The sequence below is a fragment of the Neovison vison genome, chromosome 12, assembly GCF_020171115.1.
Source record: "Neovison vison isolate M4711 chromosome 12, ASM_NN_V1, whole genome shotgun sequence".
In the NCBI taxonomy this organism is placed as follows: Eukaryota; Metazoa; Chordata; class Mammalia; order Carnivora; family Mustelidae; genus Neogale; species Neogale vison.
The window spans coordinates 57,784,895-57,810,931 of record NC_058102.1 but is presented as its reverse complement, the minus strand read 5'-3'; the positions used below and the strand labels follow the sequence as shown (position 1 = coordinate 57,810,931).

The following is a 26,037-nucleotide window of genomic DNA, read 5'->3' as shown; positions in this document are numbered from 1 at the left end:
ATTTGACATCTCTGTAAAAGCAAAAATGCACAAAAACTTTTTCATGATTCTGGAAGTAACCAATCCCTCAGGCACCTAGGTGGCTCAGTCAGTTAAGCGTCTGCCTTCAGCTCAGGTCGTGATCCCTGCTCAGGCTATGATTCACACTCAGGTTAGATTCAAGAGTCTCTGAATACCGCACTCCCTGCTCAGCAGGGAGTCTGCTTCCCCTCTACCCCTGCCCCACCCCCTGCTCCTGCTCTCTTTCTCTCTCAATTAAATAAATAAAAAAATCTTAAAAAAAAAAAGGAAGAAAGAAAGGCAACCAACCTTAAAGAAATATACAAGATATCCCAATGCTGAAAATTATTTTCAGCTCTTATAAAAATACATTCAGTACACAGAAATAAGGAAACAAGTCAATAATTTAAAACAGGCTTTAATAAAAGGAAGTGGATAAGTCATATCACACAAAAAACCAATTATTAAAACCTTAAAAATGATTTTAAATAATCCCAAACTAGCCTATTTTAAAAATACGTAAGAAAGACAATATGAAAATCAATCAAAAATCTACTTTCCTGTATCTACGGAGAAATTTATACCTTAAAAATTTTAGCAGAAAAGAGAACTTCATGAATTTTCCTCTAAAGATAAAGTCTACATGATTCAATTCTATTCTCTCACTGAATTTTTCAATGTATTATAAATTTTTACACTATTGCAAAAGGATCATGAGTCTCTTAAAGGTGTATTTTTATAGTAACTGCTGCTTTAAAAAAGAGGGCCCTAATACTAAATTAGTTATTATATTAAATTTATTCCTTAAAGCAAAATACCTGAACCCAATTTAAGTATTTGTTTTCAACTGTGTTAACTTTGAATTTTATAAAATTCATACTGGATTTTGCCAAAGTCAGACAGATATAATAAATGAATATAAATATGCAAATCGGGAAGATGTACTCATCAACTGCTATGGAATGAGATACAGTATATATATACAGTAGTATTTTCAAAATGTTTATTGTTAGCTGTAACTAAAAAACAGTAAATAATTTAGAAAAGTATATAATTATTTGCTGAAGTATGTGATACATAAGCTTTAAATACTGGAGAATGCAAAAGGAATTATAATAAAAATACCAGAACAGAGTGATATCACCAAAAATGACTGAGTAGGGAACTTCAGGGTTCATTCCTTTCCCAAAAGCAACTAATGAGCTGACATACATTTTTAGAATCAACTTTTGCACAACTCTGGAATCTATTAAAAACTCCAAACAGTGGGGTGCCTACATGGCTCAGCTGGTGTCCAACTCCTTATCTCAGCTCTCATCTTGATCTCAGGGTCATGCATTCAAGCCCCCACTATGAGCACAGAGCCTACTTAAAAAAACTCAGAGGGGTACCTGGGTGGCTCAGTGGTTTAAGCCTCTACCTTCAGCTCTGGTCATGATCTCAGGGTCCTGGGATTGAGCCCGCGTCAGGCTCTTTGCTCAGCGGGGAGCCTGCTTCCCCCTCTCTCTCTGCCTGCCTCTCTGCCTACTTGTGATCTCTATCAAATAAATAGATAAAAATCTTTAAAAAAAAAAAAAAACTCAGAAAAGCCAAGGGGAAGACCTAGGAAAGAATAAAGCTGCTACTTTGCAGTAAGTGAGCACTGCAGTCCTTTAGGTTGTCTATTCATTTTTCCCCACACCCAGATCCGCAGTGGCTGTGAAGATGACAGTTAGCATGCCTGGTGCAGGCTTCTAGTGCCACCGGAAGCATATGGACCTTATTTTCACTGGCATCTCTCTTAAGGCCCAGCACACAGGCCAGCCTTTGTTTCACCCAACTCAAGTAATTCCCAAGACTGGAGCAGCATCCCAGACAGCTTTTCCTAAAAAGATTTGGCACAGCAGCCTGAGGCAAAGGACAACAATTTGGACAAGCAATAAAGAGAAAAGCCTGGGTAAGAAAAGGTTGGGAAAGGTGACACGTGACACAAAAGGGACTCTAAAAGCTCTTGAATAGAGACTATGCAAATGCCCAGGGGGAAAAAAGCAAAAAATAGCCTGAAAAGACCTTAAGCTTTCACTTAAGCAAGTACAAGTGAAGGATACGCGAGCTGTAAAAAGCCTGGTTAATTAGCACTGAAGGAGTGCCTCAACAGAGCCAATATGCAAAGACTGGGTGAGTATATTTTCCTTCTTCCTTTTTTCTTTTTTTATGCTTCAAGCATTTAAGATAACTGGCAGAACATCACCTGACCACTAAGCTAATGAAACACCAAACTTTAGGGGCCCCACATAACAAAGAATTTATACTTTCCAAAAACATTTTAGAAGTCATAAACCAACAAACAACAAATCACAACAAGAAGCATCAACAAGCTCTGGGTAGTGAGGAAAAAAATCTGATTCCCAGAACTGCCACAATATAATATTAAAAATACTCAAATTTCAACATAAAATTAGGAGGCATACAAAGAAACAAGAAATAAGAAAATATGGGCCAGGGGCGCCTAGGAGGTTCAGTGGGTTAAGCCTCTGCCTTCGGCTCAGGTGATGATCTCAGGGTCCTGCTTGGCAAGGAGCCTGCTTCCTCTTCTCTGCCTGCCTCTCTGCCTACTTGTGATCTCTCTCTGCCAAATAAATAAATAAAATTCTCTAAAAAAAAAAAAAAGTATGGGCCATTCACAGAATGAAAATAATGAAAAGAAAGATAGCTCAGGTATTGGACTTACTAGACAAAGATTTTAAATAAATTGAATAAAAATCTGTTCGAGGAGCTAAAAGAAACAATGGACAAAGAACTTAAAAAAAATGAGAAGAAACAGGAAAACAATGTCTTGCTAAGCAGAATATCAAAGAGACAGAAACTGTGTAAAGAAAACATATAGAAATTCTAGAGCAGAAAGTGTATTAATTGAAATAAACTTCGAAGTGGGGCACCTGGGGGACTCAAGCAGGTTAAACATCCGACTCTTTATTTTGGCTCAGGTCATGATCTCAGGGTTGTGAGATTGAGCACCACATCAGGCTCTGTGCTGGGCATGAGCCAGCTTAAGAGTCTCTCTTCCCTCTCCCACTACACCTCCCCCGCCTCTCTTAAAAAATAAAGAAGTTATACATGGATTTTTGACTATATAAGGGGAGGGGATCAGCACCCCAAGCCCAGAATTATTCAAGGGTCAACCATTTTTATAACACAAACCAATTATATTGTATACTATATATATTTTAGTTTTTTTCTTTAATGATTTTCCTGGAAATTACACTTAACATCTTGAATACCTACTTATTTTGAACAGTATACAAATACTTTCAATAGCATATAAATATAATTAAATATCACTTAGGCATAAAAAGGAATGCAGTACTGATACATGCTAAATTGTGTATGAACCCTGAAAATGTTATGCCAAGAGAAAGAAGCCAGACACAAAAAGTCACATATTGTAGGATTCTGGTCATAAAAAAAATATGCAGAATAGGTAAATCAATAGAGACAGACTGATTAGTGGTTGTGAAGGACTAGGGGAAAGGTAAAGTGACTATTTAATGGACATAAGGTTTTCTTTTGGGTTAATGAAAATGTTCTATAACTAGACAGAGATGAGAGTCATACAATGTGAATAAACTAAATGCCAGTGAATTGTAAAGTAAAAACAGTTATTTTGCTATTGAATTTTACTTCCATAAAAAACTAAATATCAGAAAGCCCAGAAAGAGACAGGAACTAAATGAGCTTAGTAAAATTTAAATTAATAGCATGGTAAGGGCAGATCACTACGTAACTTAAATGGGAGAAATAGTATGAAGTTGAAGGCCTGAAATGAAAATACTACGAACACTGATATTCTGTAGGACAGTGTAGCAACTGGTAGGTATTAGGAAAAGTAGATCAAAAACTAGGAGATCCAGAAATTAAAAATTAAAAAAATGAATGATGGCACTTTGTTGAGGAATGTGGACTATACAGAGGAGAATGAAACAAACAGTATTTTAGAAAGATGAGTACAATCATTGGGAAGGGCCAGTAAGGACTTAAAAAATAGAACCAGAGTAATCATGTAAAAGGTTATTGCTATAATCAAGGGAATGGAAAAGGAAAATGTATTTACAGTACTATACCCAAATTAATTGAAAAAAATCCACATGTAAATGGACCTTGTGCCTTGTGAAAAGTGAGAGGAAGCAAAAAATAGACTTTTGTAAGAAATTAAAGTTATAATTTGGCAATCGACTGTATATGTGAAATGACTGAAAGAAATCAATTTCCAAGAACTCAAAAACTATCAATGAGAAGAAAAATGGAAAGATATTGCTGGAAGATTTTTCTAAGGATTCAAGAATTCTAAGGATTCAAGAATTCAAGTAAGAGGAACAATGGTATGGGGGATTTATCTGTGGAGAAGAGAATGTTTTGGCATTTAAAGGATTCAGATTCTGAGGCTACCAGGTAACATCAAAGTGAAAAGTTTATTAAGTGTTAAGAGATCTGGACTTGCATGTTATATGAGAATATGGGAGTCAAAGTCTCAGATTTTTTTAAAAACACAAAATGAGAAACAATTAATGAAACCACTCTTTTTAAATCCTCAAACATTTTAAAATTCTAATTCAAAATTCTCGACCATATTAGTAAAATAAAGTTTAATAATTAAACAACACTATCAATATTAGAAAGATCTGTTAAAGGTAAGAAAGAGGACTAGTAACGTACTATATGGTACATAACAAAATTACTACAAAGATATTATTATTTAAAAAGTCTCAATTCAAATAAAATTAACAATATGAACCCAAGAATATAACTTTCAGGCTAAGAAATACATAAATTCTAGTCACATTTGGTTGCAATTTGCTTTATAACTAGAAAACAGTGACTTTATTTTCATGGACCCCTTTTCCCTCATTTATAAAGTAAGGGTCTATAAGTGGTTTGCAAACTCAGCCTCTGTAGACTATGGTCATATTTCAGATAGCCTAATAGAAACCATGCATTTACTATTTGACAAAATGAATGTACTGATAAAAAATTTCCAGTTTCTTAGTCTTGGAATAAAATGATTTACTACAGCACGTTATCATGTGTTCATTTCAGTCATTTAGAAGCTCTGGCACTATATGTATATATATGTGTATAGTTGCATTTAATAAAAAAAGAAAAGTAAAAATCATTAACAAATATAAATCAACAAACTAATATCTTTACAACATAAGCTCCACGGCAGGAAGTGGATTAATATAAAAAAGAATCACTTACAATAAATATTATTTGGTATTTACGACTAGATAATACCAGCCTTTCCTCAGTGACTAAGGCTCCCTTATAGGTTGAACTATATGAGAAGTTCATATATTGAAGTCTAAACCCTAAGTATTCTCCAATTGTGATTCAATTTGTAAAGAGGGTCTTTGCAAAGGTAATCAGTTAAGATGAGGTTATACTGGAGTAGGATGGGCCCCAATCCAATCCAACTGGTATCCTTGTAAAAAGGGGAAATATGGGTGCGTGGCATGTGTGTGCATGTGCGCACGTGCACATACACATACACACACACACACACACTTATAGTGCCATATGAAGACAAAAGACTTCCACAAGTCAAGGAATGTCCAAGACTGTCAGTATACCATCAGAAGCTAGAGGAAGGAGACACATGGAAAAGATTCTTTCTCACAGCCTTCGAACAGAACCAGTTCTTCCAACACCTTGGTCATAGACTTTTAGCCTCCAGAGCTATGAGACAGTACTTCTCTGTTGTTTAAGCTACCAGTTTACAGTACTTTTTTTACGACAGCCCTAGCAAACAAATAGTGCCTCTTTCTACTTCTAATATTTAGAAGTTAAATGTAATTATTATCAACTTTGAAAATGTATCCCCCAAAACAAGTAATAAAAATAATGACACATGGGTATACAATTCAAATCAGTATACAAACCTGTAGTTCCGTAATAACTGTTTTATGCCTCTTGTTACATTCAATCTTTTCAACTCTTGTTTTCAATTCTGCCAAAGTCTTATCAAATACAGCACACTGTAGTGCACACAATTTTTCTTCCAGCAACCACTGTACAACCTAAAGAGATATATTTCTTTGTTACAGTCAAAGAAGGCATTTCAGCAAGCAAAGAAGAGTAAATATTCTTAAGGACTGGTAAGACAGTTATAATGTATTGATTAATTTCAAGAGAAACACATTGGCATTCACAACACAATGATATCTGCTAAAAGCCTCTACTTCTACATGTGTCTACTATGACAAAATTATACTGAAAACAGAAAATTTCCAGAGGGTCAAATTTTATAAGTAATTTTATACTGAGGTTTTAATATTTATTTCTCATACCTTCTGTGATTCAAAGGAAATCAGTTAAAAGACCAGTTTTTAAAATTTCTAATCTGTTGCAGATGATATTTTTGTGAGACTAAGCATATCACTGCACTATGAAATTTCTATAAAATATTTCTAAATGCCTTCTTAACAATTTACATTATTTATCTTATTATGGGTCCCTAACAAATAGAATACACAGTACATGTCCACAATCCATACTTGAGTGATAACACTGTTCCAGAGGAATATATTCTTAGTACACATATAAGTTTCAAAATTCACATACGTATCTTCATATTTATAATAGCTTTGTAAGAAAAACTAAACATTACCTCCATATGACAAATTAAAAAAGCTGGGAAAGAAAAATGGCACATTTTTATCACCTCACTAATTAACTGCTTTTTTCTGATATGAGTATTTATACTGTATCTTAGTGAAAAAAGGATATTGGTCTAAAACGTAGATTATTTATAATTTCATTATTACATCTGTAAGACTTTAAAAAAATAATTTCACTGGACTTTCATATTCCTCTTAAAAAGGCATCTGTCATACACATCTGTTAAAACATTTAGAAAAGTATATTAAATACTACATATTTTCAATATTTATAAGTCTAGTTTCATAGATGCAGGCAGATGTTTCTAAAGTTTGTATTTTAAATACTTCCTTTCCCTAGTCATTCTAAGGCCCTGTCCCTACTATTTTTAATAGTAAGCCTAAAGAACATAACAGTGAGTTACAATGTAGGAACTTACAATAAAACCACCTTAAAATGAAGATTAAAAAGTTAATGTATTTTTTAGAAGTTAAAATATAAAACTCTAACATTTCCACAGAATAAAATTCAATATGAAAGAAAAAATAAAATCCAAAAACTCTTTTAAAAAGAATCAGTTTTAAAAGTTAAATTACTGGGGCGCCTGGGTGGCTCAGTGGGTTAAAGCCTCTGCCTTTGGCTCAGGTCATGATCCCAGGGTCCTGGGATAGAGCCCCGAATCAGGCTCTCTGCATCAGGCTCTCTGCTCGACAGGGAGCCTGCGTCCTCCTCTCTCTCTGCCTGTTTCTCTGCCTGCTCACAAGCGGTCTGTCAAATGACAGTCACAAACAGTCTCTCCGTCTGTCAAATGAATAAATAAAAGCTTTTTAAAAAATAAATAAATAAAAATAAAAAATTACTAAGAATGAGCTCAACCACTTTAAGTTCTATGAAAAATCTAAATATGTCAGTAAAATACAGAATAATGTCAAAAACCTAGAAGAATAAAAATGGTCATGTTTTTTATTTAATATCGTTTTTAACTTATAATCTGTAACACCTTTTGTAGCTTCTGGTTAATATCTCCTTTGGCTGTAATCTTCACTTGAAATTCTGCTTCATATTCGTCTTCCATGTATCGACGACGTTTGGACTGTACATTGTCCATGTCCTCTGATTTAGAACGTTTTCTTCTGGAAAACTCACCTGAGGACAAAAAAGCATGATGACTTTTATTACAGACCCTAATGCCTCTTTTCTATTCTCAGCTAAATATTATTCCTAGTTATCACAGTATCATTCTCACTCAGCAATTTTATGAATTGTTTTAGAGACTAGAAAAACAGATAGGTAGCTTTTAAACTCTGAACTTATTTTCAGTATGCTAAACAAGAACACCCTGAGGGCTAAGCAATGTGTAATGTGAACATAAAAAATTCTTTTGAAATCATATTAAAATAGAGAATCACCTAAAATATGAATATGAGATGAGAAGATATCATCTTCTATTCATTCCCTTTGCTAAATTTTATAGTGCACATGAATCCCCTTAAAAAATATAATATTCATTCTCATGTCACAGATATTTATCAGCTGTACATAGCTTTAATAGCTTTAATTATTTCCTCCTCTTCAATACATTTTTTTTCTCAGCATTTAGAAAAAATCTTCATCATTAGCCTTAGGAAAATAACATAAGACTAGTTACTCTTCTTTTTTAAAGATTTATTTATTTGAGAGAGAGAAAAAAAAAACTCGCACATTTGCAGTGGGGAAGGTTGGAGGGTGAGGAAGAGAATCTCATGCCAACTCCCCGCTGAGTGCACAGCCCCCACACAGGGCTCAATTCCCCGACCCTCATATTATGACCCTCAAATTATGACTGGAACCAAAATCACAAGTCGGACACTTAACTGATTGAGCCACCTAGGCACCCAAGGCTAGTTATTATTAACATGTCCTACTGAATTTCAAATAAATTAAAACAGTAAAATTTGTGTCATTATAAAAGTAAATTTGGTCAAGATATTCAAGGATCTTCACTTAGAAAATTTATATTTCAAACACTGGTAATTCGTTCATGAGATCAAATTTTATCTGGTTTCTTTTTCAATATATAAAATGTAAGAATACTAAAATCTCCACTTACTAAAGGGAAATGTTCTTATGTGACCTTAAGTATCCCTCTTTGCTTTTCTCTACACCCATTTATTTACGTGCCTACTTTTAAAATCCAGTTCTACTTCATGATTTCCCTTATAATCATGACTTATCTAGTCATACATGGAAACCAGAATGACAAAGAGAGATACAAAACCCAGGTTTCCTGACTTCTGGCCCAATGATTATCTTATAAACCTAACTGCACCCTGTCCCATCAAGCCCTTTCCCATGAAGCCCAGGAACCTTGAGGAGATAGACACATATTTTCATTAACTTGTATCACCTCTGACAAAATTCTTACAGCTCCATGCTCTAAACATAAATCTAAAACAATTTATCAAGACATTCAAATAATACCTTATTAAATATTAAACATAAATTTTTCTTATAAAACAAAAAGTATAAACAAAATACTGAGGTATATGAAAATAATACTTTCAAAAATCCTTAGGTTAGCTGTCAATAAAATGATTTAACTGTGTTTTACTTAAACTGCAAAAGTTTTAAATTATCTCAGGAAAGGAAATATATTCCATAGCCTTTAAAGAAGAAACAATGAATAGCTATTTTTCTAAACTAGTTCAGGTTTTTTGTACATGCTTACTTTTCTCAGAAGGTCTTTCATCTTCATTTATTACTTGCTCTTCTTCCTCAGGTTTGCTATCCTTCCCATTAGTTTCTACTTCTGCTGTAACAAAAACAGAAAAGGAAATCTTACTTCCATCAGTATTTATTGAAGCTCACTGTAATTTCCAATTTTGGTATTAACAATCCAGTTAATAAGCTTTTATAAAATCAGTCTCAAAATGTGAAATTTTAGGACTAAAAAGGGAACATAGCATGAATTGGTAGAAATGAATGACTAGGTCCACTTCCAAATGCTCCTACAAATTCATAAAAAGCTCTTAAACATGGAAAAAAATAGTATAAATTTTAAAACAAAGAATCTTACTTAGTAATTTGCTGTCAACAGTAGATTAATAAAACCTACTCTAAAGCATTTAGATTCCATTACATTCAATTATTAAAACTAAAATACTGGGGCGCCTGGGTGGCTCAGTCAGTGAAGCATCTGCCTTCAACTCAGGTCATGATCCCGGGGTCCTGGGATCCAGTGTAATCTGGCTCCTTGCTCAGTGGGGAGCTGGCTTCTCCCACTACCTGCAACTCCCCCTGCTTGTGCGTACTCTCCCACCCTCTGACAAATAATAAAATCTTTTTTAAAAAATTAATTAAAGATAAATAAATAGACAATAAAAGTTTAACTTAATAGTTAACTGATGCCAGTGCTAACAACTGAGTTAAGTGTATGACACACAGTACTTTATATCCTTAGCATAATCCTACACAATAAACACTATTTCTACCATCACTTAGATGGGAAAGTCCAATGTTCAAAAGGCTTCAGTAATTTTCACAAGGCATATAAAATATAACAAAGAGTGCTAACAAAAATATCCTGCTAAAAATGTAATTACATTGTTACAATAAATAAAACCCCACAGGTCCCAGAAAGGGTCTTTAGTCAATCTATTATCTCAACTAACTTAATCATGAACTGGGGGAGAAGAACAAACCATTAATATGTCTGGGTTTCTATTTTTCCCCCTTACATCACTGAAAATGGCTCCCTACGTTTTCAATAAAGCATCTGGTTTCATTATATCCTACAACCAAAATTAAATACATAATCACAAGGAATGTAACATTATAAAAAATTTTGATATGGCATTTCTTCTCCAAACAACAGGGTTTAATCCCAACAGCCCTTGATGGTAGAAGCCAAGGCTAAAATAACTGTAAAGACCTTTTAAGTGAAAACAGGCAGACTATGAGGATCAATGATGAACCTATTAAGGCTCTTAAAAATATTTTCTTCACACTAAGGTAAAACAATAAAGCTGTTAAACATGACAACAGTCAAAACAAAACAGCACATAAAGATTACTAAAACTTTTTTTTTAAGTTAGCTCCACACCAATGTGGAGCTTGAACTCATAAGAACAGTTCACATGCTCTACAGACTGAGCCACCCAGGCACCCCTACAAAACTATTTTTAAACTTTAAAAGAAAGGCTATTCAAAATAAATAAATGAGTATTAGAAAATTAACTTTCCATTTACTATGCTCATTAGAAATATTTTAAGATCCTATCCCTCAACTCCAGTTTCAATGAAATTACAATGTTTTGCTCCCTTGTATATCACAAACTCATTACAAAGCATTTTTTTCTACATATAGGTTTCCAAATCCTCCTGATTTAATACTGAGGGTGGTGACTCCTGAGTTTCCTAGTCCCCAGAGTCTCCAAAAACAAAGAATAACTGGGTTGCTTGAGATGAAGGTTTATACAGTCTTTATTTGGCAAATTATGATACCACCCAAAGAACAAAATTAACTAGGCTCCACTTAGGGTAACTACAAGCCAGATCAGCCATAATACAGCAGAGCAACTGGCCTAACAATTTGGTTTGAGCTGTCTCTTTTAATCATATGTTAGCTCCCTCTCCTCTTACAGATATGTCAAACATAGCTTGAGCTTTCTCCATCTCCCCAAAACCTCTTCCTACCCGATTCCCATTTTCCAGATATGCCTGGAAGATATGGCTAGATTCTAAACACTTTAAAACACTTACTGGAATTTTAAAACAGACACAGTGGATTAAACTTTATACTTCAGTTTTACTTAATGAAAAGAACTTGGGATAAGAAAAATGGTATTAACAGATTTTACAGAAAGGAACAAGGTCCTATATTTAATTTTTTGTTTATAAAGCCTCTAAAGAATCTGAGAGTGGGCCTGCTTAAACCCAGAATAGTAATCAAAGGCCCATGCACACAGACATTTTTATATATAATTTCAAGTAGTTCATGGGATGCCTGAAACTCACCCAAATACTTAGGTTAAGACCGTCTTTTTTGGAACCTGTCCTCATTCACAGTTTCTGCTTTAATTCCTCTAGTCTTGAGTACAGACTTATGGCAAGTTAGCCCATCTTCATATACAGTTCTATATGTGGCATTCCTTCCTTTCAACCAGACTAGACAATAAGTAAGCTCACTAAGAACTGATACCATATCTTGTAACTAAGGTAATCCTAAAAACTTTGGGAAAAGAGATGAGACAAAGGAGATGTTTATCATCTATCTGGTAACTATTATCTTAATAAGATTTCATAAGATAAAAGTAGAAAAAGTGTATTGGAGAGGACAATACGGAGTTAGTTTCCCATTTTCATTAGTCCAATGAAATATGGACAAAAATAAGTGTCACCTTAGAGATTGGCAAACATTTTTTATAAAGCCCCAAAACTAAATATTTTCAGTCTTGTGGGCCATATGGTCTTTGATACAACTACTCTGCCCTTGTAGTGGGAATCAGTGACAAACAATATGTAATAGTAAATAAACAGATGTGGCTCTATTCCAATAAAACTTTATTGGCAAAAACAGAGCCTATAGGCTATAGTTTACTAATCCTGTGTTTGAAATTACTGACTCTATGAGAATATTTAAAACAAAACAAAAAATTCCTACAGATTAACTGAAGATAATTTCATCCATTAGCAAAATAAGCGAAATAGATAAACAGGCAATTTATAGATGAGGAAATACAAGTGGCCAATAAACATAAAAATTCTCAACCTCACAAAGCATATCAGAAAAATGTGACATTACTTAATAAGACATTTCCAGAAAATTTTTTTAAAGCTTTATTTAATACAAATCTTCCAAATAATACCTTCTACAGTGAATTTTTGTGCTCCCTTTTAAAGCAAAACTTGAGCGGGGGAGAGTTGTATTTTATCATTTCCAATTCTCCTCCCATTCTCTCTGAAACCCAATCTCCATTAGGTTTTCAATTCCACCACCCCATGTCATGGTCACAAATATCTTCAGGTTATTCAATATTTGTCTCCCATCTTACTTGAACAAACAGCAGCATCTGATACATAAACAAAATTGAGCTGATTACTCCCTCCTTGCAACATCCTCTTTACTTGACATCTAAGATAACAGAATCTCCTGATCTTCTTTCTACCAGAAAAGCTGCTCTTTCCTTTCTTTTTAGTTAATATACTTATTTGTTTTTATTCTTATTATTCAAGTACAGTTGACATATTAAGAGCTGCTCTTTCTTGATCTTTGCCGGTTTGTTCTTCATCTCCCAACCTCTAAACACTGGAATGTCAAGAGCTCAGTTCTTACACCTCCTCTCATCTCCATTTATACTCACTGATTATCACTGAGGTGATCCCATATTATCACTCAACTTCAACTAAGGTTGAAGTATATACTATCTGCTCCTAAATTTGTCTAGACAGTCCAAACCTCTGCTGAAATACACCTATCTAACTTAGGCAGTAACAGTCACTTGGAACTGATGTCCCTCCCATACTTCCCTTTCCAAAACCTCCTTCTTTGATCTTCTTCAACTCTGAAAAGAAAAATCTGCAATTTCCACCAATGTATAGGAATAAGAGGTTCCACAAAGAAAAACCAAATACAGTAGGAAATAACTGAACATAAATGGATGGAGATAATAAAGAACTTTAGCCGAACAAAATAAACAGTGACAATAAAATATCACTAAATTTTAATCAACTAAACCATAGTAATTCTATCACTACCAACCTAAAGCAAAAACAGACAAAACCCATGAAATTCTACTCCTATGCAATTATCCTCATAAGCACTTACACTCATCATATTCATCTTAGAGAGTAAAAAGGGAAAAACAAATCAACCACAGATACATTTTTCATTTGAAATAAAATCTGGAAAGAAATTATATCAAAATTTAGTGTAAAATCTGGTTTTATGTAAAACATATTTTTCTCCTCTAAAATATTAAGAAATAGCAATGTTTATAAAACAAAAAAAGCAGGTGGAGAAGAGCTCTCCCTGCTATTTCTCCATTAAGAAACAGAATGAGAGGGGCGCCTGGGTGGCTCGGTGGGTTAAGGCCTCTGCCTTCGGCTCAGGTCATGATCCCAGGGTCCTGGGATTGAGCCCCACATCAGGCTCTCTGCTCAGCAGGGAGCCTGCTTCCTCCTCTCTCTGCCTGCCTCTCTGCCTACTTGTGATCTCTGTCTGTCCAATGAATAATAAATAAAATCTTTAAAAAAAAAAAAAAAGAAACAGAATGAGAAGGGCCAATAAGGATTTTAAAAAAGGAGAATGCCAGAGCCAAAAAGCTAGATGGTCTCAAGAGGGAAGGACTATTAAAAAAAAGCAGCCAAGTGTGAGAGATAAAGACAAAGTTTTAGATTTAAACCCCTGGTTTTAACAATATGAGCATAAATGTCACTTCACTGAAAACAAAAAGGAGTGGGGACTGCCAAGATGAAAATCAAAATCCAATTAAGTTAAAGAACAAATAGGAGGAGAAAAAACAGTGCTAGCCTATTAAAAGAACTTGAAGAACGACTGTGAAAGAGGAAGGAGATGGAACAGAAGCTAGAGAAAGAGTACATGGCATGGAAAGTGAATGAAAGATAAACTAATACATGGACCTCTTTTACTGCTGTTTAAACTTTTCCAGACAGAAATCTTTGTTTTCCAAGCCTACTTAATAAACAGATTATCATTTTAATCATCTAATGAGTATCAGTCATCATCTAGGATGATGCAATACTATGACAGTATCTTCAGGCCCACTCAGTATATCTACAATACTTTCTTAGGCCTTTCTTTTACAATTTGTAAAATTAAAATAGCTTTTTTATTTGCTTTCTGATTTCTTTCATTATTTTTTGTTGCTGCTCACAGCTATCATAACTGTTGTACTTAAAACAAATTTGCTAAAGAAGTGACTGAAATGACAGAGGTTTATGTTTTCCTATTAGTACAGCACATAAATGTTAGTAGCTAGAGGGAAGAAGCGGTCCTCAGCACTTCAGTTTATAATTCTGAGTTCTGAAAACATTAAAAATTAGTCAAAAATATCGGGTTCCTGGGATCCCTGCCTAGCAGGAAGTCTGCTTCTCCCTCTTCCTCTGCCTCTCCACCCCTCTACCAGCTCACTCTCAAATAAATAATCTAAAAAAAAATTGGGCAAGAATAAAAAAATGATGAAAGTTAATATCCCAGAAGGTACACAATAACAAAAATGACATACACTATAGTCCTCCTTTATCTGCAGGGGCTATGTTCCAAGATTTCCAGTGCATGCCCGAAAGCATGGAAAGTAATGAACCCTGTATGTTTTCTCCTATACATATATACCTGTGATAAAGTTAAATTTATAAATTAGGCACAGGAGATGGACAACAAAAACTAATAATAAAATGATTATAACAATACACTATAATAAAAGTTATATAAATATGGTCTCTCAAAATACCTTAATGTACTATACTCACAGTTCTTATGATGATGTAAAATGTTAAAATGCATATGTGATGAGATGAAGTGAGATGAATGACATATATGTGTTGTGATGCAGCATTAGACTATTCTGACCTAGAAAGTTAACACTACTGAGAATAAGTTAGAAGGAGATAATCTGCTTCCAGACCATGGCTGACTGTGGGTAACTAAAACCACAAAAACTGAAACCATGGAGAGTGAAACCACTGACAAAAGGGGACTACTGTAACAGATTTCTCTCCCATGTAAAGAGAACAGAGTACAGTTTTAAGACCAATGAAGAAACTGTACTTAAATGTATTACATACAAAATTTCCTTGGGGGTCGGGGAAGGGAGGGCAGGAAATAAAAGTTTAGTTATAAGCTAAGGTATTAAATTTATCACTACACTTACTCTGATAATAGCATACAATTAGATAAAATAAAAGCAAATAACTGGGGCTCCTCAGTGCCTCAGTTGGTTAAGCATCTGCCTTCACCTCAGGTCAGGATTCCAGAGTCCCAGGATAGAGCCCCCACATGAGCCCCAGTGTGAGCCCCAGTGTGAGCCCCAGCGTGGGGCTCCCTGCTCTGTGGGGAGTCTGCTTTTCCCTCTCCCTCTGCTCCTCCCCCTACTTGAGCTCGTTATCTGTCTCACTCCTCTCTTAAATAAATAAATAAATAATCATTTAAATAAATAAAAGTAAATAACCAAAAATAAAAGCAAGTCTGCAACATGGGTGGCTCAACAGTCATCTCATGGCATTTAATAGCATTAAGTGATAAGGATGGTCCCTATTATCAAAACCATGACATAAAGGTAAAATGTATAAAATCATTAAATAATAATCTGAAATCTCCTATGACTACCAAAAGGTTTTTTAAGGACTTACCCCAATACCATTTTCTCTATAAATACTTATTGAATGAATGAGTTAAGGTCACCTTAAATATGTCTACCTATTATCTTCCCAAAATTTAACTTCACTATGCCATTCTCCTCCTGCTTGAAATCATTCAGTGGCTCCCAAGTACTATTAGAATGGTTTAGCATTGTAACCAAGGTCCTCCCTGATATACTTCTATTATATTATCAATTCATTCACTCCACAAATATTTACTGGACAAGCATTATTTTGATCTGATGATGGTGGCTCAGAACAAGGGTGATGATAGTGGATGAAAAGACAGACTGGATTCTAAATCTAATCTGAAGGCAGACCCAACAGGATTTCCTGATAGACTGGTGAGATATGGGATATAAAGAAAAAAAAGTAAGAATGGCTCCAAGATTTTTAGTTTGAGCAAGTAGGATGGAACTACAATTAAGAAGGATTATCTCCAGGGCACCTGGGTGGCTCAGTGGGTTAAAGGCTCTAACTTTGGCTCAGGTCATGATCCCAGGGCTCTGGGATCGAGCCCCACATCGGGCTCTCTGCTGGGAGAGAGCCTTTCCTCTCTCTCTGCCTGCCTCTCTGCCTACTTGTGATCTCTGTCGGTCAAATAAATAAAAAAAATCTTTAAAAAAAAAAAAAAAGGAGGGATTATCTTCACTAAAACTCTGTTATAGAGACAGTGAAAATCAAGTGCTCTTCTAAATACATCTTTTTTTTTTAAATAAAGTTACCCTTCTCTTTACTCCCAGAATACCAATTTAACATTATTAGGGTATTCACAACCTTGTATTTAATGTCCTGCAATTGAATTTTTGTCTGCACCCTGAAGGCAAGTATTAAATTTTATCTTTAAATCCCCAGAACCAAAACAGCCTAGCCTGTCTCTCAATATAGCTTTAATAATGAATAAATGCTCTCTAGAAATGAAATAATCTTTTAATGAGAAAAAAATCTTTACCTCCAAAAATTGGTATAATATATTGGGGGAAAAAACACCCCTGTGTTTCCTAGGCCTGTTTCTTATTTCTTTTGAACAAATTAGAAACCAAATGCTATGTTTCATTCTACAAGGTCATTCCTCTTAGAATTCAAAGGCTAAGGGAATGATGATACAAGAACAAAAAGGTATTAATGCCACTCTGAAAAGAGTTGAGAAAGTTTCTAACAGAAATCATGTCTGAGTTTGACCGTGAAAGCAAAATAGGATTTTTCTTATTCTTTCCTTTTTCTCCAGGAATAATAAAAGAAATGGAAAGATAGGCTTTTGAACAAACTATGAAGCTTATATACCTTTTATATAAGGGGTTTGGAATTAATCTAAAGGTAACAGGGATCCAACAAAAGAAAAGAAGATAATCAAAACAGATATAAGTTACAGAGAGATCATTCAGAAAATGCAGGTGAAGAAAATCAAGAAGCCTAAGGAAGCAAATGGATGAAGTCTTTATCAAATAGATTACCAGTCTTCAAGGTTTCTGGATTCTAGCAATGGTGAGGTCATTCTCTAACAAAGAATATTAAAGGAATCATAATTCACTGGGAAAAGTAATTGTAAAATGTGATTTGTTACACTTAAAGCAAATAATTTAAACAGTAGGCTTTCACATTATAAGCTATTTGGTTGCTAAGTGATAGCAAGAACAATTGTTAGGACCTTGATCAATTATGTACTGACTTGAAACTATTATCTCATAGTATTACGTTGTTCCATCTTATCTCTTTATTCCTAGACTATAAGCCCCTTAAGGGCAAGGGCCAAATTTTCTAATTATTTTAACTTCCTTCTTATCAAGTCACACAATGTTGCTCACACAATATTGCTAAATTCTGTTAAGAATCTGTGAAGTTTAGAGATCATTCTAGTCACCATCACTCTCAACTTTGTCAGCAACTAAAAAAATATTTAAACTTTTAAGAATGCTTTATTAAAGCTTTATTAAACAGTTTATTAAACCTAATCAAAATCTTTAGAATTTAAGTTATGTGCTAACCTGGAGAGCATGTTTCATTTTGTGATATAACTTCAGACTCATCTTTTTCACCAGAAAGATCCTCTTCATCAGAGAGGACCAAAAAGGCTTCTTTTGGCAAACTCTCACTGCTTTCTTGTTTAGATGGTGAACCAAAAGAACCTTCCATCTTCTCTTCCAAATCTGGATTTGTCTCATCAATTGGAAGGAGAGAAGTTTTAGGAAAGCAAGTAAGTTCATCTTCAGCTGGTGCAAGCTTTTCTAAAATAGGAATAATTTCATCTGTCTCCATAGAATCTGTATTTTCCAAGGCAATCTCATTTTTGTCGTCTTTTGTAACATTTTCACTAATGGTTTCTACAAGGTCTGCAGAATTTTCATCTTCATTCTTTTCACTTTGGTCAATTTCCATACTGCTAGATATAGCCTCCTCTCCAAGAGCAGGTTCTATAACAGCATCTTCCTTTAGCTTCTTTTCATTTTCAGGAGGTAGATCTGAACAAATAACTGTATCATCTGTTTCTAGGGTTTCTTCATCAGCATCGATATTACTATCAGCTTTGTTTTTCTCATCAAATGAGAAAATCTGGTCTAACTTTTCATCATCCCCATTTTTTTCCAGAAAATCACCACCTTTATTACTACTAGGTTCGGTACTGTCAGTATCAGGAACAGCTTCACAAACTGATAAAGAACTTGGTTCAAAGATGGGATCAAAAGCTGATTCAGAAGCCAGTTCATCAGAATTGGGTTCATCAGAAGCCAGATCACTGGAGGCTGGATCACCAGAGGCTGGATCAACAGAAGATGGATCACCAGAGGCCGGATCATCAGACGCCAGTGCTCCAGAAGACAGGTCGCCAGAAGCTGACTCACCAGAGGCTGGATCACTGCAGACTGGTTCACCAGAGATTGATTCATCAGGGACCAATTCACCAGAGACCAATTCACCAGGGAATGGTTCACTGGAGACTGTTTCACCAGAGACTATTTCACCAGAGGTGATATCACCAGAGGTAGAATCGCCAGAGGTGGGATCACCAGAGGTGGGATTGCTAGAAGCAGGATCGCCAGAGGTTAATACTTCAGAGGCCAGACCATCAGGGGCTGAATCTCCAGAGGCTGGATCTCCCATAGCCAGATCAACAGAGGCTGGCTCCTCAGAAGCTGGTTCAGGAGTCAGTTTACAGACTAGGTCAGGAGCTATACTATTAGGAGACGAAGATTCATGCTTTAAATCATCATCCTGCTTGTTTTTTATATTAACATTTAAGGTACAAGAGGCTTCTTTCCATTCTGATTTACTTTTTTCAGGTTCAAAACAAAGCTCTTCAATGCCATTCACCTCCTCCTTGTCATTAATATAATCTGTATTTTCCAAAGGTGAGGTTGGGTCCAAATCTCCATTTTCATGGTTGCCATTTACAAGCTTGACATCAGCTTTCAACAGTTCTTCTTTGACCTTGTACACTGCTTCAAGTTGCTGACGATCACTCACTCTCATTGTTTTTCGAGCCTTAAAGACTTTTTTCTGAGGTTCTTCTATACTATCCATTTTGAATCTTTAAAAAGAGAAAGAGAGAGAGTTTAATAATTGAATCAGAAGCCACCTAATCATAGATGAACTGCAAACTGATCTTGTAAGCAAGCAACCTTTCATGTAATTTTGAAATAAAGACATATGGAAAGCATAATCTTTGCTATGTGTTAATTTTCATATTAATTGTATTTGTGACAGGTACAAACCAAAGAAGATCACTTATCAGGAACTGATGGGTCCCCCAATGATAGGTCCGTGATCAAAGCAAAAGTCAAGCAAAGCTTTATTCTGCGCCAAGCACTAAGAATCAAACCGCCTCTTACAGAGAGGGTGACCCCTCACAGCCTCACAGACTAACTTTTATAGAACAAAGGCCATGTGGTGGCCAATGAGATTGTAACACACAGAGAAAGCTGCACACTCATGCTAGGTCACACACGGGTGGCCAACTGAATTACAATTCACCCCACTGTAGCTATTTGAACTAGCCTATCACCTTGGTCAGAACTGGTGCCCAGAAGGTGGGGCCCACACTCCTTGGTAGATAGGGAGACAGTATGTGCGCCCCACTGAATGGATGTCTCCACCTGGCTCAACTCATGACTCATCCCTGCATTTGGGTTCTGTTATCTCCACCTGACCTGACCCACCCTTGTATTTGGGTATTTGGGCTCTCTTATCTGGGACTGGTCTCCATATTTTACTGGTTTCCCGGACTTGCTTTTAAGTAATTCCCCCCCCCCCCCGGGGGGGGGGGGCAGGGTCAGTTTAAGTTTTACTGCATAAACAACAAAATCACTGTTTAACCTGATGGAATCACTCTGGCTAAATAGGCCCTTACAGAACTATTAGAAAAAAAGTGACTAGCTCTTTGTTCGGAGGGGAGGGGAGCAGCAAGAGTAGGTCTTTAGAGCCACCCTTGGTGCAGGAACTGTAATATCCCCTCTTCTTCCACTTCTCATTGCAAATAATTAAGGCCATTCATACCATTAAAAAAAGAAAGAGAAAAGAAAGGAACAAGTGAGTAGTTTTAATTCTCAGTATGCTAATCAACTCAGAATCTGGAGGAGACACATAAGCATATGCAGCACAATAGCTGACGGATAAAGAAAAATAAAAGTATGAGAGACCAAAAGCAGTAAAGGAATGGAAAAAAGATATACAGATAAAAAAAAAAAGAAAGGAAAATTAAGAAACACAGAAGGAAAGATTACAATTGCAATCAGGTATATCTAGATTAACAGTACTGCAAACATATTTACAAAAGATTACCATCAAAAAATTGCTAAGACAATTCACATAACAAGAAATAGTTACAAACCATGTATTTGCAAATAATTTATCTAAGAGACTTGCATCTAAAAAGTATAAAATACTATTATGACTGAATAATAATAACCTTATTTATAAATGGACAAAGGGTTATAAATAAACCCTATTTATAAATGGCACTGGGGTGCCTGGGTGGCTCAGTCGGTTAAGCATCTGACTCTTGATTTCAGCTCAGGTCATGATCTCAGGGTTGTGAGATCAAGACCAATGGGGGGCTCCACACTCAGCAATCTGTGCTCAGCAGAGAGTCTACCTGGGATTCTCTCCCTCTCCCCCTTCCTTCTGCTTCTCCCCACCTACCCCAGCTCAAATGAGAACAGACTTGCTCTCCCCCTAAAATAAATAAACCTTTTTTTTAAAAATGGACAAAGTAACTGAATAGACCTTTCTCCAGAAGATATACAAACTGCCAATAAACTAATGCCAATAAGCACTAAAAATGAAAAGATGTTCAACATTACTAGTCATCAGAGAGATGTAAATCAAACTGCGATGAGTTAACACTTCATATATACCAGGATGGCTTTAATCAAAGAAAATAATGAGTATTGGTAAAGTGACAGACAAATTAGAATCCTCACACAATCAATGCAGGTGGGATTATAAAATGGTGCAGCTGCTCTGGCAATCCGGCAGTTCTGCATCACGCTAAACATTAATCATTAATTTTCTACCTTTCCTCTTTTGCAATAATCATAAAGCTATAAATTTCCCTTTGAAGGTGGCTTTGGCTGAATCTCATATTTTAATGTTATATCTTCACTGTTGCTCTTAAAATATTTTCTAATTTCCATTGTGATTTATTCTTTCATGTGTCAATTATTTTAAAATTCCTTAAAAGGTATATGTTATGACTATGTGAAGCTCATTAAAAAATACAAGGTAGATTCTACACTAAAAAATAATAATAATAAAAGAAAAAAATCAAGCAAAGTAGATTATAAGTGAGTCATGAAGCATTATGACTTTATTTCAGGCCAAATCAAGGTATCCATCTGATAAAAGTTTATTAGAACCTTAAGCCCCAACACCTCAGAATGTGACCTTATTAGAGTCTTTGCAGAGGTAAACAAGATAAAATAATGTCATTAGGGTGGGCCCTAACCCACTATGATTGGTATCTTTATAAAAAGGGGATATTTGGGGTTTTCTTTTGTTTTGTTTTGTTTGAGTAAAGCAACAGACATTTATTAAGTGAAGATACAGAAAAAAACCTCTCAAGAGTGAGAGGGACCCCGACAAGGTTGCCCAAAAAGTGGAAAATTTAGATACAGATATGTGCACAGAGAGCCATGAAAGAACTGGAGTTTGCTGTCACAAGTCATGCCTAGGAGACAGGACTAGAACAGGCCCTTTCTTAGTTCCTGCATGGCCCTGGATCACCTTGATTTCAGACTTCTAGCATCTGGAACTACAAAACAGTAAATTCCCAATTTAAATACATACATACAAAAACAAGCAATGAATTCAATATTCACTACATAAACAGAATAGAAGGTCAAAATAAATGAGATTATCAACAGATACGGAACATTCATGTAACAGAATTTAACACTGACTCATAATTAAAACTCTCAGAAAACTAAGAAGAAAACAAACGTAATAAAAGTTATTTACAAAGAAAACTATAGATATCATACTTAATGGTGAAATAAGAACAGAACCAAGAAAAGGATGTTCCCTAATACCATTTCTATGTTATCATCTAGCCAGTGCAGTAAGGCAAGCAAAAGATTCAAGGACTTCGTTCTGGAGAAAACTGTATCACAACAGTCTATAATGGAAAAAAAAAAAAAAACCAGAAGTCTTTTATGCACTAAGATATACAGGAAGAAGAATATTGCTTTCATACTGGATATTCACTCATTATCACCATTACCTGTAGGAATGATGGTTGTATACACTTACTTTGGCTGGAGAGGGGGCCAGGAAGCAGGCTCTGACATCTGGAAAATTAATCTGAGGCTCATAGTTAGACCTCATTGTTATAAATTGACTTGATGCTTACAACTAAGCCATGTTGTTTTCCTGAACACAGAATCACCTCAACATTCAAATTAAACAAGGTTACTGTGCAACCCATGAAATATCATACCTCTTTCTGTCTTTAAATAAGTGATGGCTGCTTTTTTTTTTAAATAAATCTCAGCTTTATCCTCAATGTAGTCTGTCTTCCCAACAGATAAGATTTATTAAGATAACCAAGCATAGAATTGCCCCCACTTTCTGACAGCACCCAATCCAGAGTAAGGCTCTATTTCCTCAAACCCTCCCCTTACAAATAACCCAATCTCTACTATACTAAACCCAAATCCTATGTTATGATCTTTTCTAATATCCTCTTACTGACTTACTGACTGATGTGCCTCAGTTTCCCCACGGTGAGCATTCTCCCTTGCTGTAAATATAATAAACCCAACGTGTTGAATTACAGGTCTGATTCTGGTGTTCCATTGTTCTTTTTGGCTGAAAGGCATAAAACAATGCCTTGTCTATTTGCTAGAGGCCAATAAAGCTTAGAACCTAGCACTTTGTTATAGCACTTCTAGACTGTGGTACATTCTACATTCATTTGCTCACTTTAAGCCAATTACTGACAATATATTTCTTAGTCTTCCTAGCCTTTTAATTATAGAAGTCAGAAAAACTATTCAGAAAAACTATCTTTCAATTGAACAGAAACTTTAACGCAGAATTATCATAGGCACTATTTTAACAGTTATTCATTATAGTCTACCATTTAACCTTCAAGTTTTTTTCCAACCATATCCATTTCAAACTCATAGTAACTGAAAATTTTTCTGCAAAGAAGATGCAATGCAAATTTTATAATCACACTTTCTTGCTGACTACAAAGACAGAAAATAATTAAATTTATAACATAAGGAGTATGATTACCTTTTAAATATTTTTAAATACTGAACTGCCATTCCTTTGGACCCTGACCACATGATGTCCCCATTTCTCAGATGCTATATGGGAGATGTCAGTTATTGAGGACTGCATTAAAATGAAGCATTCCTCTAAAAAAAAAAGTAAATTTTCATAATTTTCAGTAACCCCTTTAAGAACATATATCCTGCTGGGATACCTGGGTGGCTCAGTCATTAAGATTCTGCCTTTGCCTCAGGTCATAATTCCAGGGTTCTGGGATCAAGTCCAGCATCGAGCTCCTTGCCCAGCAGGAAGCCTGCTTCTCCTTCTGCCTCCTTCTCCCTCTGTTTGTACACACACTCTCTCTCTGACAAATACATAAACAAAATCTAAAAAAACAAAAACAAAAACAAAACATAATTCTGCAGACAGAAACATGGATTCAAATTCCAGCTCTCCCGTGTATTTTACCATGTAACACGGCAAGTTTCCTAACATTAGTTTCAGCTATCTTAAAAAGGGAGTATCATTGTCAGTATCTGCCACAGAAGTTGTAGTCATGACTAAATGAGATTCTACACATTAAGGACTCAGAACCTAGTAAACACTCAATAATGTTATCATAATTGCCTATGTATATTAAAATGTTTTTAGAAACAAATTAGAGAATCTGAGATAAACTCTTTACTTCTGGCATTTTGTAAATAAGTTAGAAAATCGAACATGCAAACATCACAGTTAAAGTTAAATAGCCACCACCAAATAACATTTAAGAAAAAGAAATATTATCTACGCAAGCTGGTTTTACCCATTAAACTGCCATTCAACTCAGTAATAATAAAGTAGTGTACAAAGAATTACAAAATAACTACCATCTATACCCACAAGGGAGCACACTACAGCCATTTACCACATTTTTAATGGGTTCTAAGTATAATGAAAAACAGACAAAGCCTAAGGAAGTAACATGAACAACCAGTTCAAACTAGTTCAGCCATATCTGTGCAAACCAATCAGCAGTAACTTTTTAAAAATCTGTTTTGCATAAGGAAAGTATATTTAAGAAAGATACACATTAGAAAAGGGTGTGTTACCTGCAAACAAGTCTCCATGGCTGTACTACCGGAACAATACATTTCTAAGATTCATTTTAAATACGTCATCTGGAACTGAGATGCCATTCACAAAACTATTCTACAAAAGAAAAACTACTTTTTTAGGTTGCAACACTAGAATCATGAAGCTTTCGTATGACTGTAATTCATCTTCACAGGAAGAAGTATTTATATTTTACAGTAGAAAATGTCTGCCATATCTAGAAGTAAATGTATAAAACGTGATGAACTTTCTCTAGAAAATATTTTTCCATGAAGAAGATAGTCAAAAAACTGTTTTTAGGTCCCTATTCTATATATTCAGATTCAAGAACTCTGAGACAATGCCATCACTAATAAAATCTTTTTCTACAGTATTAAAAAGGGTTTTTCACCTTTACCACAGGAATTTACATTTAAATAACCAAGAAGGTTCTGTTACCCACAAATAAGAATCTATAGCTTGGAATTTTTTTTCAAATTTTAGGTAAATTATTTTTAAGGAAAGCCCAATGAACCTCTTCTTTTTTTAAGTGAAAACATTATTTGCTTCTCTGCTTCATCCTCCCCGCTCCACCTACAATTTTTATTCTTTTTTCTAGCAAAGAGATGATAGCTATGAAACAACAAAGGGAAGTATTACCAAAGCTGTAATGTCTTAGCCTACAATCTGCCTGCTCAAAAAGCTCAAGAATTTAAGTGGCTGTTCAAGAGCTGCTCACAAACTCAGCCAATCAGTAGCCAGCATTCTGATTCCTGCCCAGCAACAGGAGACAGACAATAAGGTCAGAGAAACATAGTTAAAACCTGGATCCGCAATACATTAGTGAGGTTCTTTGTCTAATATAAGTAATCTAGAACATAAAGGCATAAAAGCTAAATCCATATGATACACATTTACCATATCACATAAATAAATAAATAAAAATGTACATCTTTTATGCTATTTCAATTTATCTTCCTTTAAATATCCATGAATGTTTCCAGAAATATAAATCAATTCCCTAACTGGAGAATGAAACAAACATGGACAATACATAGTAAGAATACACTTCTCTCCCCATGGGTAAGAATCTGCAAAAGTCAAATGTATATTTCTTTTTTAAAAAATCCACAATGCTTAATATTTATAAAACATGTATAACTAAAAATTGAGCAATACCTTAAACCCAAATAATAAGATTATTTTCATACCCACCTATCACTATTGTTATAGATTTCTGATTCCAAAAATTAATAGTAT

The 26,037-nt window shown here is 35.0% G+C and overlaps 1 protein-coding gene across 3 annotated transcripts in view; it reads right to left on the bottom strand.

Annotated features, from left to right (window-relative positions):
• Positions 1-26,037, bottom strand: part of LOC122891294 (activating transcription factor 7 interacting protein) — a 121,379-nt gene that overhangs the window by 45,891 nt on the left and 49,451 nt on the right. The window contains exons 1-5 of one of the 3 annotated variants that reach the window (XM_044226844.1): positions 23,918-23,932; positions 17,976-19,516; positions 9,341-9,424; positions 7,634-7,779; positions 5,916-6,053 (exon numbers count right to left, since the gene is read on the bottom strand). In XM_044226844.1, the coding sequence (XP_044082779.1) occupies positions 5,916-6,053; positions 7,634-7,779; positions 9,341-9,424; positions 17,976-19,509 (1,902 nt within the window). In that variant the 5' untranslated portion in view covers positions 19,510-19,516; positions 23,918-23,932. Of the gene's footprint in view, positions 1-5,915; positions 6,054-7,633; positions 7,780-9,340; positions 9,425-17,975; positions 19,517-23,917; positions 23,933-26,037 lie in introns of those variants that run through there. The other 2 variants (XM_044226843.1, XM_044226842.1) reach the window with 2 other exon arrangements.